The sequence below is a fragment of the Triticum dicoccoides genome, chromosome 1A (genome assembly GCF_002162155.2).
Source record: "Triticum dicoccoides isolate Atlit2015 ecotype Zavitan chromosome 1A, WEW_v2.0, whole genome shotgun sequence".
NCBI classification, from domain to species: domain Eukaryota; kingdom Viridiplantae; phylum Streptophyta; class Magnoliopsida; order Poales; family Poaceae; genus Triticum; species Triticum dicoccoides.
The window spans coordinates 404,906,514-404,927,448 of NC_041380.1; the positions used below are offsets into that span (position 1 = coordinate 404,906,514).

The window sequence follows — 20,935 nt, forward strand, 5'->3', positions numbered from 1 at the left end:
CTAAATATTTCCCTGCTCATAAGAAACAAGCTGATTTAAAGGAAATATACAACTTTGTGCAAATTAAAGAAGAGAGTCTCCCACAAGCTTGGGGGAGGCTTCTCAAGTTACTTAATGCTTTGCCTGATCATCCTCTTAAGAAAAATGAAATACTTGATATCTTTTACAATAGACTAACCGATACTTCCAGAGATTACCTGGATAGTTGTGCTGGTTCTCTTTTCAGGGAAAGAACACCGGATGAAGCTGAAATGTTATTGAATAATATGTTGACAAATGAAAATAATTGGGCACCTCCTGAGCCAGCTCCTGCTCCAATTAATGATCCTATTCCTGAACCAACTCCGAAGAAGAGAGGTGTTCTATTTCTCAGTCCCGAAGATATGCAAGAGGCAAAGAAATCTATGAAAGAAAAATGTATTAAAGCTGAAGATGTTAAGAATTTACCTCCTATTGAAGAAATACATGGTCTTAATTTACCGCCTATTGAAGAAACATATGATCTTGATCCTTTATTTATTGAAGAACCTCCAGACCCCGATAACCCGACCCAGGTAGTAAAGGTAAATTCTCTCTACAGATATGATAAAGCCGAAATCCCTCCTACTAAAATTGCTAGTCAATGCTTGGATGAGTTTGATAATTTTATGTTTAAGCAAGAAGACTTCAATGCTTATTTTGGTAGACAATTAAAACAAAATGCTGATATGATTAAATATTTGGGTGATTATATGGCTAATATTAGAGGTGGACTTAAACTTGTTAGCAAAATGCTTCTATGGTTACTACTCAAGTAGAATAAGTACTTAAAGCTCAAAAGGAATTGCTCAATGAGATGAATAGTAAGAAAAATGATTATGCTGTTAAAGTGGCTACTAGAATTAGTAGAATGACTCATGAACCTTTGTATCCTGAAGGCCACCCTAAGAGAATTGATAAAGATTCTCAGAGAAATAAAATTGATGCACCTAGTTCTTCTAAAAGGAAGAAAAAAAAATGATAGAACTGTGCAAACTTCTAGTGAACCTATTGCTGAACCACCTGACAATCCAAATGATATCTCTATGTCTGATGCTAAAACACAATCTAGCAATGAACATGAACCTAATGAAAATGTTAATGATGACTAGCACAAATGCCCGTGCGTTGCAATGGGAGAAACACAATCGAGCCTCTCCGTGCACTGACTTTTAATTCCTCGTGCGTTGCAACCATCGCATTCACTTTAATTAAGTGGTCCAACACAAATCATGTCTTGACATATCAGGCGGTGTATATCGATCTTCTTCATCTCTACCGTGAGCTTGGACATTTTTCGTAGTAAACTATGTCCCATTCTTCCACCATGGCCCTCGAACCGTAGTTAAAAAAACCCGGTGAGAGTAAACTTATTGTTCTAATCAACAAGTACAAAAGAGAGCCATAATTAATATTCACGAAATTCATTCCCATTGATTGGGAATCAATCAATTGTAAACTTTAGTTTCACACTTTCGGTCAAAAAGCTTGACTTTCACATTTCCCTAAATAAATCATATAAAATTATAATATAAGCATGGCCAAGCATAAATTATATATACCACAGGAAATTGAAAACAACATTATCAAGAAGTGGAGTACAACATGTGGGAATCAATCAATTGTAAACTTTACTTTCACACTTCCGGCCAAAAAGCTTGACTTTCACACTATCCTAAATAATTCATATAAATTATAATATAAACATGGCTAGGCATAATTTATATATACCACAAGTAATTGAAAACAACATTATCAAGAAGTGGAGTACAACATTAGCATGTGCCCATTTATTTAATGGTCATCTCTCCTATTAGATAGAACACAGAATTTATTCGTTCTTTTAATTCCTTTCTTTCTGAAAAATTTAATTCGGCTCCAATTTCTCGTGCATGCATCCATCATATATTTACCCACAATTAGTCCGCACATCCCTTGCATGTTCCTCCTCTTTTTCTTCCTCAATCTGAATTTTAAAGTGACAATCAATGCATCTGTTGCATGTCCCTCCTTCTTTTTCTTGTGTCATTCCTTCGTTCTTGTTGTTTTTTGGTTCTGGAGGCTTGCTGCTAGGCAACTTGCAGACGTATATAAACTGATAGAATTTTGAGAAAAGAACCGAGGTGGGACTATTGGATAGCGAACCCAGATTTGTATCAAAAGCATACATACTCCGTTGGCTGTCGTCTTCTTGACAGGAATGGAGATTGTGGGTTCAAATACAATACGATACATATTTTTAACTGATTGCTTCTTCCCATCAACAACAAAAAAACTTTTATTTTCAAGCCCCATCCCGGTGGCCTCGGATTGAATCCTAGCGCCCCCGCATTTCTCTTTTTTTTCTATTTATGTTTAATTTAGACAGCACGGCCGGTTGCAAACAAAAAGAGGAAAACGTAAAAAAAAGCACTCCCTAGCCCAATAAGCATGGTCTAAACAATGTGGAGAGAGTCGAGGAAGTCCGGCAGGGGAAGGCCGTGTCGATGTCCAGGGCGACACCACGCTAGAAACCCGAGCAGGTAGAGTTAGCCACCGGGCTGTATACTGAGAAGGCACTGGTATTCGCTAGAGGAGAAAAAGAAGTATTTACGCCAATACAGAGCAGCGTGGGGATGTCCAACGACTGTCTGGAACTACGACTGATGATGGCATTTACATGAAATCTGAGCAGATAGAGTTAGCCGCTGGGCTGCACACCGAGAATGCACGAGTATTTGCAACAGGAGAAAAGAAAGTATTTACACTGATACACAGTGGCATGGGGGACATCGGGAACTGGAGCCAATGACAGCGTTTACTCATGGGAGAGAGAGGCATTGGTTAAAAAAACATGGAGTGGGGGTGGGGGTATATATTAGAGATGTACATGCAATTCGACTCTCGCCAGAGCATGTATGTTCTTTTTTTGAGCGAGAGTAAGAACACAAGAAAATAAGCAAAAAAATTGTTGTACGCGTTGCAAGTGATAAAAAAATAATGATTACTTTTCTCACAAAGTGTTTATGAATTCAGTTTAACTATTCCATCATGGAGAGCCCGCAATCCTGGGCGAACGCCATGCACGTCTCAGCGTGCAGTCTAAGCTCGTAGTCCATGCATTTCTCTCTTGTAGAGACCTTCTATTTATTTAAACCCTCTGTTAATGGATTGTCGTCTGTATCCCTCTGTTTGTGTAGGCTGCTTATTGATATTCCATGCAACTTGCCAGCGTTTATGAATTGGTGAAAATTGGTAAAAGAAAGCAAGGTGGTACTAAAAAAAGGATCCATGCATCCTCTCTAATTTATAGTACTGCTAAAGAAAAAAGTCCTTCTCCATGAATTCTATGAAGGCCACTTGCCCATAGAAAATAAATTCTGTAACATGGCTTTTGGCCCATAAGAGATGGCCCAGTAGTGCATTGATTGAGACGGCCTTGTGGCACCGTACGTGAGAGGCCAGCTTGCGTACGGAATTTGGTATGTGCGACGTACGAAAATCATGATGGACTAATAATCCAGAGGAATCAATGCTTTAGTACCACCTCATTTATATGTTTTTAATTCAAACTAAAAACGTAAATTTACAGAAAGAAAGCGTAATGTGACGGTGAATTCACGGAGTCAATCCGTGCTTTATTATTAGGGATAGATAGCACATGTGCCCGTGCGTTGTAACGGGAGATAAAAATATTGCATATTTAAGTTTTGTTAGAGCGAGTTGAATGTGCAAAACATATTCGCAATTCATAAATTATATTTCGTCTTTGACAAGATCCGCAAACATGTGTTGCCATGGAACAACAACAACGACACATGAATCAGACTTTCTGAAATTATATTAGTACATGGATAGCTTGGAAGATTAGCATGAGTATGGGCGAAACTTTTACTGGCATACCAACTATTTAGTTGAGTAAGGTATAAGTGAAGCTTTTTCTATAGTACAGTATGCACAACACAGTTAGCTTGGGCTACTAACTGAAATTGTTTAAAGATCCTAATTTATTCATATAGAATGTTTCTGCACCTTGCGTTGTCTGCTATCTATAATATTTATTTATTTTCATTAACATTTGTGGGGATAGATGAACTGGGTTTCTACCCTTTTTATTATTATGATGAGGGTATTTGTAGATATTCCAAGTCATTAAATTGTGATTTATAGATTATAGATACTACTTTCTATCTGAAACACATATAGATGTGTGCATACCTATACTCCTAGGTGTACATACCTACTGCTTAGCTTTTTGAATTTTCTATTAATACGACAATTTCTGAATTTCATGAATTTTGAAATACCATCAATTAATTTTCTCTCTTATTCGACCAAAAATAACGACTTACACGGAATGATACTCCGCCAGTTTCTCCATACAAAGGGTAAAAGGGAAGAAATATTACTTCAGACCGCCCATGCATACATATATGCAGGCAAGTAATCAGCTACCCTATTCTTGCAAACTATCATATATATGCACGGACTCATGCTCTAAAAGAGGTGAAGCTGCTAATCAGGTCACCAGCGCCCGGTCAGTAGTGATACAGAGGCTACATTTGATGGTGATTGTGTACCATCCCTTCCCGAGAAAAGCTTCTTGCTAGCCTACGGCCGTCGTCGTAGCGTGCCGAGATCGAGATTGCGGAGATCGGTGGGTTGAGTTCACGTACTGGTTGACTCCCTGCATGAGCCACCCGCTCGTATACTGCGCCCTCGTTCCCGCTCACGCACTATGCTTGAGTTGAAGCCTCCGTTGGAACCTGTCAGCGACCCAATTACGGCAACAGCAGCCCATGGGCCGGACCTGGTTGAGTGCCACATGAAGGGAGGCCTGACTACAAGTATCCACGTAAGAAGCAGCGAAGAGGCATCCGGGCTTGGATCAGGCAAAGACAACGGTGGCTCTCTCCTTACCCTATCTTCTCCTACCTGCTGTTCTTCCTCCTCCCTCCTTCCCCAAATTCATGTATCTGAACTCGAATCATCTGTACTGGGTTAATTCGCGTGTGGAACCTAACAGAACCCCACAGTACGAAGGCATCCATCCATGTCTCTTCCTTTGTCTCTTCTTCTTCCCTCGTGTTTTAGTTAGTCTCCCTTTTTGTCCAAAAAAATCCGAATCCTTCGATCACATGGCTGCGGCAAAGATTTTCTTATTCCTCATCCCTCGTTATGCTGGTTTATTTTCGAGATGCTTCCTTGATATCTACGAACTTTAAAGAGATATTTAAATTGTAAGGAATAAATATAAAGGAGCAAGGTGGGAATATTTAATATTTTGAGGCTGGACGATGCGGCTGCTTTGTTAGGTCTGAGTCAGGTGGTTGATTAGTTGGGCCGATAGCCCGATATGAAGTATCCAACCCTGCTTGCACTTGGAGAAACTGCACCGTATATACCGCACGTCCGCTTTTAGTTCAAAAGAACCACGTGTCCTAACCAAACACACAAAGCAACCCAGTCGAGCTGGTTGGCACAACTATTATGAACCCAGGAAGTCACAGTTCGAATCCCATGGGTTATTAAATCTTTTTGAAAGAAAAATTCCCTGCGACTTAATGATGGACCGAGGGCTGAGTACCAAAAGATGCAAGAATTTTTCTTTAAATTTACTGTGACGGTGAACCCGAAAAAATGAAAGCGTAAATTCACGGAAAAAAGCGTATTGTGACGGTGAACCCACGGAGTCAATCCGTGCTTTATTATTAGGGATAGATGTTTATAATGATGCTCAACCTAATAATGATAATGATGTAGAAATTGAACCTGTAGTTGATCTTGATAACCCACAATCAAAGGATCAATGTTATGATAAGAAAGACTTTGTTGCTAGGAAACATGGTAAAGAAATAGAGCCTTGGGTTCAGAAACCCATACCTTTTCCTTCCAAATCATCCAAGAAAAAGGATAATAAGAATTTTGAGCGCTTTACTAAATGATTAGACCTATCTTTTTGCGTATGCGATTAACTGATATGCTCAAAACTAATCCTTATGCTAAGTACATAAAAGATATTATTACAAATAAAAGAAAAATACCAGAAGCTAAAATTTTCACCATGCTTGCTAATTATACTTTTAAGGGTGGAATACCTAAGAAACTTGGAGATCCAAGAGTACCTACTAAACCATGCTCCATTAAAATAAACTATGTTAAAACTGCTTTATGTGATCTTGGAGCCGGTGTTATTGTTACGCCTCTCTCTTTATATCGTAGACTTGATTTGAATAAGTTGGCACCTACTGAAATATCTTTGCAAATGGCTGATAAATCAACTGCTATACCTGTCGGTATTTGTGAGGATGTGCCTGTTGTGGTTGCAAACGTTACTATTTTAACGGACTTTGTTATTCTTGATATTCCCGAGGACGATAGTATGTCTATTATTCTTGGAAGACACTTTTTGAATACTGCGGGGGCTGTTATTGATTGCACTAAAGGCAATGTCACTTTTCATGTTAATGGTAATGAGCATATAGTACACTTTCCGAGAAAACAACCTCAAGTTCATAGTATCAACTCTATTGGAAAAATTCCATCGATTATATTTGATGGTTTTGAATTTCCTCTTCCTACTGTCAAGAAAAAAATATGATATACTCATTATTGGGGATGTGCATATCCCCGTTGAGGTAACCTAGTGTTATTCAAAATTTCTTCGGTTTCATGTTAATCGGAATGAGTTTGTCAACAAGACTTGATCAACCTTGTTAGTGAATTCCTTTTGACGAGCATGAGATGGATGAAACTAGAAGCACAACCTTCCGTACTCTCTCTATACTTTCTGTTATTTAATTGAAATAAAGTAAAAATAAATAATTTTCTGTATGTTATCTGATTATCCGTGCAATATAAAAATACCCCGAAAATAAAAGTTCTCCAAATGCCCTGAAAATTAAATATGATTTTTTCTAGAATATTTGAGGATTTATGGAACAAAGAACACACCAGGGGGGCCAACCACCTTGCCACGAGGGTGGAGGGCGCGCCCACCCCCCTAGGGCGCGCCTGCTGCCTCGTGGGCCCATGGTGGCCCTCCTCCACTTATTCTTTCACCCACACACTCCTTCTTTCTCCCCCAAACACGAAAAACCAGCTCAAACCCAAGTCCAAGCTCGTTTTGCTGCCATTTTCGATCTCCTTGCTCAAAGCACCTCTCACAAAACTGCTTGGGGAAATTGTTCCTTGTATGTGACTCCTCCATTGGTCAAATTAGTTTTTGTTCTAGTGCTTTATTCATTGCAAATTTGTGTTGCTTAGGTGACCCTGTTCTTGAGCTTGCATGTCAAATTTATTTGGTCAAAAGTAGTTTTGATGCATGATATAGGCCCTAGGCACTTGTAGGAGTAGTTGCTATCAATATTATTGAGTTTGGTTTATTTTTATTTTGAAGTTACTAAAAATTTCAGAATTTTTCAGAAAATGATGAAGAGATTATTGAGGGGCTCATCGAGCCAAAGCTCGAAGGAAAAGGCACCGAAACCTAAGTATAATTTGTCGCGCACTGCGGAGGTTCGGGCGTGTGAATGGCCTTCCGAGGATTTCTTGAGAGCAGCCGGGATTTATGAAGATTTTCATGAATTGGCTCATAATGCAGGCCTCACCGCTTTCCTCCATGACCAATGCGATCAGTATCTCTTACTCATAAATACCTTTGTGCAAAAATTTCATTTTCATTCTAGGAACTCACCACCTACGGTGGAATTTCATTTATATGATGAGCATAAGGAGATGTCACTTTATGATTTCTGTCGGATTTGTTTAGTCCATTTTGGGGGCAAGACAGAAGAACCACATCATGATGATGTGGAGGGGTTTATTGATACTATCACTGTAGGAGAAACTAGGAAGGTTTCTGATGCACGAATCACTCGCATACATTTTCCTATTTTACGTTACTTTGCATTATTTGCTAGTCGTTGCTTAATTGGACACGAAAACTGTGGAAACCTTAGTATCCCTGATATAATTATTCTGCTCCACGGTTTATACAGTGATAACACTTTTAGTATGGGCAGTATTATTGCTAAACGGTTAAGCCTGAACCATACAAAGGGCCCCATCTTTGGAGGCATCTATGCTACACGCCTAGCTGCACATTTTAACATACCTATTAGGCATGCTGAGAAGGAAGAGAAAGTGCTGCCTCGTGTTTATCTAGATTATAAAAGTATGGTGGCACATGATTTTATTATTAAGAATAGGGCCGGAGAGCTTAAATATCAATTGTTTTTTAATAAACATCATCCTGAGACTATTACCTTGCCTACTCTTTCTTTATTTGATTTGACTGTAGGCAAGTACCTTGTTCCGTTGACGGCTATCCACGCCTACCGGAACCCTGCACCAGCCGAGGAGCCAGAATCAGAACCACAATTTGATCCTTCACGACAGTCTAACTATCAGTGGGATCCAGAAGTGATTGCCAGCCAGTGGTAATCGGAGCCTTCTTCTTCCCCATCGCAGTACGACCCCAACTATTATTATGGATATCAGCTAGGCCAGCCGTGGACATAGACCAACTTAGGCCAAAAGCCTAAACTTGGGGGAGTACGTATTTCTCACAGACATTACACTTATGTTCACACACACTCATTGCTAGATGTCGGTGTTCATACTTTTTCATTATATCATCCATGCTAGTTTATTTTTCTTTTTATGCTTTCTTCTTGTGTGTTTAATAAACCTTAAAAATGAAAAAAATTAGTTGTAGCTTTTAATTAATTTACTTTCCATGCTGTAGTAATAATTAAAAAGAAAACCCAAAAATATTTCCTGTTCTTCTTTTGCTTGTTGGGAGCTTTTCCATGTAAATAGTTTTATTTCTTTTCTTTTCTTTGGGGGTCGATAGGAGAAGACCATGATTAAATTGTTGAAGTGGCTCCTATATGCTTTATTGTTCATTTAACCAAGAGCCCATATTGCTTTGTCTTCTCCTGTTTATTGAATGCTCGCAGATTCCAGCTTAGTCCAATGCACGTGCACTCTTATTATTATCCACGTCGTTTGGTCGTGCAAGTGAAAGGAAATTATGATGATATATAATGGACTGACTGAGATGAGAAAAGCTGGTATGAACTTGACTTCTTTTATTTTTGTAAATATGATGAGTTCATCGTTCTTGATTCAGCTTGTTATGAATAAACATGTTTGCAATGACAATTAGAGATCATAGTTGCTTCTGCCATGCTTGATTAGCTATGAGTTATAATGGTTTACCTTACGTGCCAACATGCTATTAAAATGGTTATGATGTGGTATGATAGGGTGGTATCCTCCTCTGGATGATTTAAGTGACTTGACTTGGCACATGTTCGCGCATGTAGTTGAAACAAATCAACATAGCCTTCACGATATTTATGTTCATGGTGGATTATATCCTACTTATGCTTGCATCCAATGTTTATTAATTTTAATGCATGTACATGGCTGTTGTCGCTCTCTAGTTGGTCACTTCCCAGTCTTTTGCTAGCTTTCACCTGTACTAAGCGGGAATACTGCTTGTGCATCCAATCCCTTAAACCCCAAAGTTATTCCAGATGAGTCCACTATACCTTCCTATATGCGGTATCTACCTGCCGTTCCAAGTAAATTTGTATGTGCCAAACTCTAAACTTTCAAATAAATATCCTGTTTTGTATGCTCGAATAGCTCATGTATCAACTAGGGTTGTGTGTATCTTCCATGTTAGGCGGGTTATTCTCAAGAGGAGTGGACTCCGCTCCTCACTCACGAGATAAATGGCTGGTCACCGGGATGCCCAGTCCCATGCTTTATGCAAACTAAATCAAAATAATTGCAAAACAAAACTCCCCCTGGGACCTGATGTATGTTGGAGGCACTCGTTGTTTCTAGCAAGCCATGGATTGATGTTTGTTGGTGGAGGGGGAGTATAAACTTTACCATTCTGTTTGGGAACCGCATATAATGTGTGTAGCATGGAAGATATCACCATCTCTTGGTTGTTATGTTGACAATGAAAGTATACCGCTCAAAATATTATTCACCTCTACTTCTAAACCGAGCTCTGGCACCTCTACAAATCCGTGCTTCCCTCTGCGAGGGGCCTATCCATTTACTTTTATGTTGAGTCATCATCCTCTTATTAAAAAGCACTAGCTCGAGAGCGCAACTGTCATTTGCATTCATTACTGTTAATTTATATTGGGTGTGACTATGATTGGATCTCTTTTACCATGAATTATAATGTCTAGTCAGTCCTTGATCTTTAAAGGTGCTCTGCATTTATGTTTTGCGGTCTCAGAAAGGGCTAGCGAGATACCATCTTGTTATATCATATTATGATTGTTTCGAGAAAGTGTTGTCATCTGACTTTTATTATTATGGCTCGCTAGTTGATTATGCTATTGATATGAGTAAACTTGCGACCTATGCGTTATTGCGAATGTGGTTAGTTATAATCTTTGCTGAAAACTTGAATGCTTACTTGACATATTTACAACAACAAGAGCAAACAGAGTTTGTAAAAGTTTTTCTTTATTTCTTTCAGTTTGTCAACTGAATTGCTTGAGGACAAGCAAGGGTTTAAGCTTGGGGGACTTGATACGTCTCCGTCGTATCTACTTTTCCAAACACTTTTGCCCTTGTTTTGGACTCTAATTTGTATGATTTGAATGGAACTAACCCGGACTGATGCTGTTTTCAGCAGAATTGCCATGATGTTATTTTATGTGCAGAAAACAAAAGTTCTCGGAATGACCTGAAACTCCACGGAATATCTTACAATAAATAATAAAAAATCCTCACCAAAGATGAAGACCAGGGGGCCCACACCCTTGCCACGAGGGTGGGGGGCGCGCCCCCTACCTCGTGGGCCCCCTGGAGACCTCCCGACTCCAACTCCAACTCTATATAACTGCTTTCGGGGAGAAAAAATATGAGAGAAGAAATCATCGCGTTTTACGATACGGAGCCGCCGCCAAGCCCTAAAACCTCTCGGGGGGCTGATCTGAAGTCTGTTCGGGGCTCCGGAGAGGAGGATTCGTCGCCGTCGTCATCATCAACCATCCTCCATCACCAATTTCATGATGCTCACCATGGTGCGTGAGTAATTCCATTATAGGCTTGCTGGACGGTGATGGGTTGGATGAGATTTATCATGTAATCGAGTTAGTTTTGTTAGGGTTTGATCCCTAGTATCCACTATGTTCTGAGATTGATGTTGCTATGACTTTGCTATGCTTAATGCTTGTCACTAGGGCCCGAGTGCCATGATTTCAGATCTGAACCTATTATGTTTTCATCAATATATGAGAGTTCTAGATCCTATCTTGCAAGTCTATAGTCACCTATTATGTGTTATGTTCCGTTAACCCCGAAGTGACAATAATCGGGATACTTACCGGTGATGACCGTAGTTTGAGGAGTTCATGTATTCACTATGTGCTAATGCTTTGTTCCGGTTCTCTATTAAAAGAAGGCCTTAATATCCCTTAGTTTCCATTAGGACCCTGCTTCCACGGGAGGGTAAGACAAAAGATGTCATGCAAGTTCTTTTCCATAAGCACGTATGACTATATTCGGGATACATGCCTACATTACAATGACGAATTGGAGCTAGTTCTATGTCACCCTATGTTATGACTGTTACATGATGAACCACATCCGGCATAATTATCCATCATTGATGGAATGCCTACGAGCTTTCCATATACTGGTTTACGCTTATTTACTTTCTCGTTGCTATTGTTACAATCACTACAAAATACCAAAAGCATTACTTTGCTTTCGTTACTCTTTTGTTACCGTTACCGTTACCATCACTATCATATTACTTTGCTACTAAACACTTTGATGCAGATACTAAGTTTTCAGGTGTGGTTAAATTGACAACTCAGCCGCTAATACTTGAGAATATTCTTTGGCTCCCCTTGTGTCGAATCAATAAATTTGGGTTGAATACTCTACCCTCGAAATCTGTTGCGATCCCCTATACTTGTGGGTTATCATGTCTTCATAGGATACCCAAAAGAAACTGTTGGGTACACCTTCTATCAAAGATCCAAAGGCAAGATCTTTGTTTCTAAGAGTGGATCCTTTCTAAAGAAGGAGTTTCTCTCAATAGAAGTGAGTGGGAGGAAAGTAGAACTTGATGAAGTAATTGTACCTTCTCTTGAATTGGAAAGTAACTCATCACAGAAATAAGTTCTAGTGATGCCAACACCAATTAGTGAGGAATTTAATGATGATGATCATGAAACTTCAGATCAAGTTAGTACCGAACCTCGTAGGTCAACCAGAGTAAGATCCACACCAGAGTGGTACAATAATCCTATTCTGGAGGTCATGTTACTTGACCATGACGAACCTACGAACTATGAGGAAGCGATGACGAGCCCAGATTCCGCAAAATGGCTTGAGGCCATGAAATCTAAGATGGGATCCATGTATGAGAATAAAGTGTGGACTTTGGTTGACTTACCCAATGATCGCCATTGAGAATAAATGGATCTTCAAGAGGAAGACATACGCTAATAGTAGTATTACTATATACAAAGCTCAAATTATCACAAAAGGTTTTCGAAAAGTTCAAGATGTTGACTACGATGAGATTTAATCACTCGTAGTGATGCTTAAGTCTATCCGAATCATGTTAGCAATTGCCACATTTTATGAAATCTGGCAAATGGACGTCAAAACTGCATTCCTTAATGAATTTCTTAAAGAAGAGTTGTATATGATGCAACAAGAAGGTTTTGACAATCCGAAAGGTGCTAACAAAGTGTGTAAGCTCCAGCGATCCATCTATGGACTGGTGCAACCATCTCGGAGTTGGAATATATGCTTTGATAAAGTGATGAAAGCATATGGTTTTATACAGACTTGCGGTGAAGCCTGTATTTACAAGAAAGTGAGTGGGAGCACTACAGCCTTTCTAATAAGTATATGTGAATGACATATTGTTGATCGGAAATGATGTAGAATTTTCTGGAAAGCATAAATGAGTGATTGAAAGGAGTTTTCAAAGAAAGACCTCGGTGAAGCTACTTACATATTGAGCATCAAGATCTATAGAGATAGATCAAGACGCTTGATATATTTTCAATGAGTACATATCTTGACAAGATTTTGAAGTAGTTCAAAATGGAATAGTCAAAAAAGGAGTTTTTCCTGTGTTGCAAGGTGTGAAGTTGAGTGAAGACTCAAAACCCGTCCACGGCAGAAAATAGAAAGAGAATAAAAAGTCATTCCCTATGCCTCAGTCATAGGTTCTATAAAGTATGTTATGATGTGTACCAGACCTATTGTGTACCTCACCAAGAGTTTGGCAAGAGGGTACAATAGTGATCCAGGAGTGGATCACTGGACATCGGTCAAAATTATCCTTAGTGGAATAAGGATATGTTTCTCGGTTATGGAGGTGACAAAAAGTTCGTCGTAAAGAGTTATGTCGATGCATGTTTTGACACTGATTTGGATGACTCTGAGTCTCAATCTAGATACATTTTGAAAGTGGGAGCAATTAGCTAGAGTAGCTCCGTGCAGAGCATTGTAGACATAGAAAAATTTGCAAAATACATACGGCTTGAATGTGGCAAACCCGTTGACTAAATTTCTCTCACAAGCAAAACATGATCACTCTTTTGGTGTTAACCACATAGCGATGTGAACTGGATTATTGACTCTAGTAAACCCTTTGGGTATTAGTCACATGGAGATGTGAACTAATCACATAAAGATTTGAACTATTGGTGTTAAACCACATGACAATGTGAACTAGATTATTGACTCTAGTGCAAGTGGGAGACTGAAGGAAATATGCCCTAGAGGCAATAATAAAGTTGTTGTTTATATTTCCTTATATCATGATAAATGTTTATTATTCATGCTAGAATTGTATTAACCGGAAACTTGATACATGTGTGAATACATAGACAAACAAAGTGTCCCTAGTATGCCTCTACTTGACTAGCTCGTTAATCAAAGATGGTTAAGTTTCCTAGCCATAGACACGTATTGTCATTTGATGAACGGGATCACATCATTAGAGAATGATGTGATGTACAAAACCCATCCATTAGCTTAGCACTATGATCGTTTAGTTTGTTGTTATTGCTTTCTTCACGACTTATACATGTTCCTATGACTATGAGATTATGAAACTCCCGAACACCGGAGGAACACTTAGTGTGCTATCAAACGTCACAACGTAACTGGGTGATTATAAAGATGCTCTACAGGTGTCTCCGATGGTGTTTGTTGAGTTGGCATAGATCGAGATTAGGGTTTGTCACTCCGATTGTTGGAGAGGTATCTCTAGGCCCTCTCGGTAATGCTCATCACTATAAGCTTTGCAAGCAAAGTGACTAAAGAGTTAGTTACGGGATGATGCATTACAGAACGAGTAAAGAGACTTGCCGGTAACGAGATTGAACTAGGTATGAGGATAACGACGATCCAATCTCGGGCAAGTAACATACCGATGACAAAGGAAACAACGTATGTTGTTATGCGGTTTGACCGATAAAGATCTTCGTAGAATATGTAGGAGTCAATATGACCATCCAGGTTCCGCTATTGGTTATTGACCAGAGATTTGTCTCGGTCATGTCTACATAGTTCTCGAACCCGTAGGGTCGGCACGCTTAACGTTCGATGACGATTTGTATTATGAGTTATGTGATTTGATGTACCTAAGGTTGTTCGGAGTCCCGGATGAGATCACGGACATAATGAGGAGTCTCGAAATGGTCGAGACGTAAAGATCTATATATTGGAAGGCTATATTCGGACATCGGAAAGGTTCTGAATGATTCCTGTATTTTTCGGAGTACTGGAGAGTTACGGGAATTCGCCAGGGGAAGTAGTGGGCCTTAATGGGCCATACGGGAAAGGAGAGAAGGGCCTCAAGGGGTGGCCGCGCGCCCCCCATGGCAAGTCCGAATTGGACTAGGGAGGTGGCGGCGCCCCCCTCTCTTTCCTTCTTCCTCTCCTACTCCTTCCCTCTCTCCCCTATTGGAAAAGGAAGGGGACTCCAACTAGGATTGGGAATCCAATTGGACTCCCCATATAGGCGCGCCCCTCCTAGGCCGGCTTCCTCTCCCCCCTCCTTTATATACGTGGGCAGGGGGCACCCAAAAGCACTCCAAGATGTCTTAGCCGTGTGCGGTGCGCCCCTCCACAGTTACATACCTCGATCATATATTTGTAGTGCTTAGGCGAAGCCCTGCGCCGGCAACTTCATCATCACCGTCACCAGCCGTCATGCTGACGGAACTCTCCCTCGGCCTCAACTGGATCAAGAGTTAAAGGGACGTCACCGAGCTGAACGTGTGCAGATTACGAAGGTGTCGTGCGTTCGGTACTTGATCGGTTGCATCGCGAAGACGTTCGACTACATCAACCGCATTACTAAACACTTCCGCTTTCGGTCTATAAGGGTAAGTAGACACACTCTCCCCTATCGTTGCTATGCATCTCCTAGATAGGTCTTGTGTGATCGTAGGAAAATTTTGAAATACTATGTTCCCCAATAGTGTTGTGGGGTGAGATAGAAGGGTTGAAGAGATTAAGGTAAATGGACGCCGGAATAAATGGGGGTCGGACGGCCTGGAATATCAGCACATCCGCATGGCAGTTTTTGCAGCGTGTTGCTACTTGTGAGCTGCGTTGGGATTTCTCCCGAAGAGGAGGGGAGATGCAGTATAGTAGAGATAAGTATTTCCCTCAGTGAGAACCAAGGTTTATTGAACCAATAGGAGAATCATGCAAAGCCTCGTGAATAGAACCTGCACACACAAAAGCAAATATTTGCACCCAACACGGGTAAGAGGGTTGTCAATCCCCTTGAACTCGTTACTTGCAAGGATCAAATCTTGTATAGGTAGATGGATACATTGCAAGTAAAATAAAAGTAATAAAATTGCAGCAAAGGTATTTTGGATTTTATAATATGATAAAGGTAGACCCGGGGGGCATAGTTTTCACTAAAGACTTCTCTCTCGAACACATAGTATATGGTGGATGAACAAATTACTGTTCAGCAATTGATAGAAAAGCGCATAGTTATGACGTATTCACGACAATGATCATGTATATAGGCATCACGTCTGATACAAGTAGACCGACTCCTACCCGCATATACTATTATTACTCCACCAATCGACCGCTATCCATCATCCATTTATGGTATTAAGTTCATAAAAAAACGGAGTAACGCCTTAAGCAAGATAACATGATGTAGACAAAGTAAACCCAATCAATATGAATAGACCCTATTGTTTTATCCTTAATGGCAACAATACAAATACGTGCCTTGTCCCCTTCTATAACTGGGATATAGAGCACCGCAAGATTGAACCCATCACAAAGTACCTCTCCCACTGAAAATAAATCAATCTTGTTGGCCAAACCAAACAGATAGATCAAAGAGAAATACAAAACTATAATAATCATCCATAATAAAGTTCAGAAAAGACTCAATTACTTTCAATGAATAATCTGACCATAAACACACAATTCATCGTATCCCAACAAACACACCGCAAAAGAAGATTACATCGGATATAACTCCAAGAAGATCGAGGAGAACATGGTATTGAAGATCAAAGAGAGAGAGAGAGAGAGAGAGAGAGAGAGAGAGAGAGGAAGCCATCTAGCTACTAGCTATGGACCCGTAGATCTGTGTGAACTACTCACGCATCATCGAAAGACAGTAAGGATGATGTAGAAGCCCGCCATGATCGATTTCCCCTCCGGCAGAGTATCGGAAAAGGCCTCCAGATGGGATCACGGAAGAACGGAATCCTATGGCAGTGGAAAAAGGGTTTCAGGTGGCCCACTGCCGGTTTCCCAATATTTGATAATTTATAGAAGTGGAATTAGGTCATACGGAGCCTCGTGGGGCCCACAAGGTAACAAGACGCCCCCTAGGGCACACCCTGTTGCCTTGCCGTCTTCTCGATTGTCTTCTGGTCTCCTCCCGGTGCTTTTAGGGTCTCTCTTGTCCATAAAAATTTGTCAAAATGTTTCATAGCGTTTGGACTCTGTTTGGTACTGATTTTCTGGAAAACCAAAAACAAACAGAAAACATCAACTGTCACTAGGCACTGGATTAATTGGTTAGTCCCAAAAAATGATATAAAATAGAACAAAAAGTCATATAAAGTATCCAAGATTGATAATATAATTTCATGAAACAATAAGAAATTATAGATATACGTTTGACCTCTTTCTTACAAGTTGCAGCATTTGATCGAGGACGAGCAAACTCTAAGCTTAGGGAAGTTTTTTTTTTTTTGCAGATTTCTTTGGATTTCATGAAACTATAAGCTTAGGGGAGTTGATGAGTCCAGTTTATGACGATTTACCCCTTTTTTATTTCGTTCATAGGATTCTTTGGATTTTATTGCATTCGTGCACCCTTTTTCTATGTTTTCACCAGGATATTATCCACGAGAATTGTTTGGAGGCCGATTTATGGTAATGAAACTCGCTAATTAATGTGATAAAACACTACCATAAAAAGGTTGAAGAAATGGGGGAAGAAACAACTCATGCACAGGACTCCAGAGCGCAAGACGGCGTGTGGTACGAGCACATGCGCTCGTACAAGCAGTCATACCACCTGCCGCCGCCTCCACCTGGTCAACTGCTCTACTACTCTACTCTAGTACAAACGAATCAAGGGGGAGAGACAGAACGCACCCAGAAACACGCCCGGAATGAAGAACCCTAACCTCCGAAAGGATTTGGGAGGGGGATTGATCCAAGGACTTCGCCACCGAATTTATACAACATCATCATCATCTGTCTCCATCATCACCATCCCATCTCCATCTCTCTGTAATACATTAACTAATGTAGATTCACTTTTTTATTACATCGACGCTACCACCATGTTCATCGTGATTGATCCCGCGATGTTTGAACTCTCGATGCGGGAGTAGGTTACCTAGTTCCCAAGGATATGGAGGAACGCTAGTATGTTTACAATCGTTTGATAATAAGATTTGATATCCTCTTTATATTGTTATGTTTAATAATCTTCTTGATGTTGGGCGAAGTCGACCATCAAACATATGCCTCATTTAAACGGAAGGTTGTTACTGTTGGTGTGAAGATGGGAAGCGAAGGTTGGTGGTGAAAGTACTTATCTCCCTTCTCCCCGGATCATTGCAATAGGGGGTAAACAGATATGCTTTAGTTGTGTCCATGGGGAGACCCTTAATTACCATTCGGTAACTGGAGTGAGTTGAATGGTAGTGGCGTATGAGATACGGGGTTGCTGCATGTGTGCAAGTATTTGTACTTGGCTTCGCCCACAAAGAGAAACATATAAAGTGGTGTAGGAACCTTGACTTAGACTTATGCTTAGGCAACGATCATGTTAGATACATACTAGTGGGGAATATGGACTCCTGGGAATGCTGTAGTTCTACCGATTCCAATAATCATTACACACGTCGTGCGCTACTTTATTTTACTTTTGTAGTTTACTTTGTTGTTCGCACCAATCACTTAATATTTTAAACTTCTGTTTCCACTTTGCTCTGGATCACAACTAACTTGCAGACATCGTGTGCATTAGGGATTTAGTTGTAGCCTTTTCAAAGTAAGAGTATCGATCCCACGGAGAGCACATGAATTAGTCGATAACCCTTCCACAAAGAGCACATAAAAATATAGCTTGTCGACAACCCTCCCCTACCCAGTTCAGGCCGCTCGACCTCCTTCTTGCCAAGGGTTTGCTTTGAGGGTGGAAGGGGGGGGGCATATATCCTTCGTCGATCAGCGACGTCTGGTGGCATTGGAGGGGTGGTCTTGTGTGCTGGGGCGGTGACCTTGGTGGTGGGAGTAACGATCCCTATGAGTGAGGCTCGCAGCTCAGGTGCGGGCCGGTGGCCATGACCGTGTGGGCGGCGTGCTGACCGTTGTTCTGCGATCAATGGTGGTCTTGGAGGCGAAAAGTGCGTGCCAAGGGTAATCATTGCCTGGCCCCAACGACGGCGGTGACTATGGGCGTCGTTCTCTTTGTGAAGGCATCGTCGAGGCTACTCTCGTCCTTCGGTTTGCTCTGGGTAAAAACCTTAATCTTTTTTGAATCGGGCAATGGTAGTGCTCCAGTGTCGTTCTTTTTATGAAGGCGATGTCTTGGAGTCCACAGTTCGTCGGGCCCATCATCGTCTCTTTGTGACACCTGTGTCACGGTAGAGAACTCTGAATCTTCAAGCGATCGTTACGGGCTTGGAGTGGGTTGGGGTGACGTCGTTGTTGTTCTTATCCATTGTTGTATCCTGCCTATGTGTGTTGTGGTGTCAGAGTTGTATGCTTTGGGTTGTAATGATTGTTGCTTTATCTATAAAACAGGCCGTGAGCCTTTTTAGATAAGAACATGACAATGATCAGAAAAGCATGGATCTCGTACTAATTCTGGATCAAACACCTAGTACAACACAACAACACCAGCAGGGAGAGGTATAGAGAGAGAGAGAGAGGAGTTCAAAATGTAAAAATAAGAGAAGAGTCATCATAACGCAATTAACCTAAACCCCTACACGTGCATAGCTAGCGACAAGCTAAGTCCTACACAAGTTGACTTTGACTAGCTAGCTACGTCCACAGGGACTCCCTCTTGAGGTGGTCCTGCTGCCCGTAGTGATGCACGTTGGAGGCCGGCGCGCCGCCGTAGCTGCTCATCAGCTGCGGCGGGAAGCCGCCGCCGCCGTTCTGCATCAGGAAAGCCTCTGCCGCCGCGGTGTCGTCGACGACCATCTGCTGCATGGCCGCCAGGCTGTGGCCGTCGCTTCGCCCTGCGTCGTCCTGGGACTGGCAGCCGTCTCGCTGCTGCATCTGGATGCACAGGATCTCGGCCTGCGCGACGGCGAGCTGCATCTGCAGCTGCGACACCTGGTTCTGCAGGAAGGAGATGGCCCCCACGCAGCCGTACACCGGGTCCCGCACCCGCGCGTTCGCCTCGTACACCAGGCTGCTCACCGCGTCCCCGCGCTGCTGCACCGGCAGCTCCTGCAAGTAATGGCATCTCATATGTTAGCGTCTGCGTGTCTCCGCGCGTCATTGCATGAAATATCATCTAGCTACGTAGGAGTATGCACGTACCAGGAGCATCTTGCTGACGTTGCTGGCGCCAAAGACCTTGTGGACGATGGCGAACTTGTGGGGGTCGTCGGCGGGGAAGAAGGGGGCAAAGATGCAGTCCTTGGTGCACCGCCGCCGGAGCAGCTTGCAGGACGCGCACGGCGACCCGCCGGCCATGAACGCGACCGTCGTATGTGCCTGCACTCCTGCAGTGTATCAGCGCCGCCGGCGGCCGGCCGGAGATCTCTAGTGTAGTTTCTGTTAGGAGGAGCTAGAGCACTTGAGCCTGCCAGCTTGGGCAACTAGAGGCTTAGAGCTAGAGAAGCGAGTTCAGCAACAAGGAGCTCGATGGCGACCGGAGTGTGCGAAGCGAGCAGTTATTTATATCGGTCGACGACGACGACGACGCATGTGTGTGCTGTTGAGAGAGACTCCACGCCCGAGAGAGACAAGGGTAATTAGTACAGCGCTGTTGGCTAGTTTCTCAAGAGATGCCCTGCCTCTGACATAGTAGCTGGATCACTTGAAGAAAGTAAAGGGTAAGGGACTAAGGGTAGCTTAATTAATCTAGACAGCACAGACATAATTTTTCACGGAGGCGAAGTGTGGCAGAGGGTGATGCTTCCATTGGACACGAGGGCATCAAAGTCGCCGTTAATTACCAATAAGGAATCTTAGCCAGGACAACGCAAACCACGCAATTAATTCTGTCAGAATGTCATGTCGCTCGGGTGACTACCATATTTACGTGCGTGCATGTGACGGCCGGATTTACTTGTGCTGTAGGCTGTATATATAGCATATATACATGTAAGTAACGTCTACGACATTGATAAGGCCTAAAGTGAACCAACGGTGCAGTGTGTACAGGACG

At 41.7% G+C, this 20,935-nt stretch overlaps 1 protein-coding gene across 1 annotated transcript; it reads right to left on the minus strand.

Moving 5' to 3' along the window:
- Positions 1-19,351: 19,351 nt before the first annotated feature.
- Positions 19,352-20,390, minus strand: LOC119295158 (LOB domain-containing protein 12-like). Its single transcript, XM_037573534.1, has 2 exons — positions 20,083-20,390; positions 19,352-19,989 (listed from the first exon to the last, which is right to left on the minus strand). Exons 1-2 carry the CDS (start codon positions 20,236-20,238, stop codon positions 19,576-19,578), a joined length of 570 nt encoding a protein of 189 aa, XP_037429431.1. The 5' UTR covers positions 20,239-20,390; the 3' UTR covers positions 19,352-19,575.
- Positions 20,391-20,935: the final 545 nt, after the last annotated feature.

Bases quoted from the DNA above. Each gene is read 5' to 3' on its own strand.
- LOC119295158 (XM_037573534.1), bottom strand. From the start codon at position 20,238: ATGGCCGGCGGGTCGCCGTGCGCGTCCTGCAAGCTGCTCCGGCGGCGG. The intron at 19,990-20,082 runs GTACGTGCATAC...CATTACTTGCAG, and splicing joins ACGTCAGCAAGATGCTCCTG to GAGCTGCCGGTGCAGCAGCG.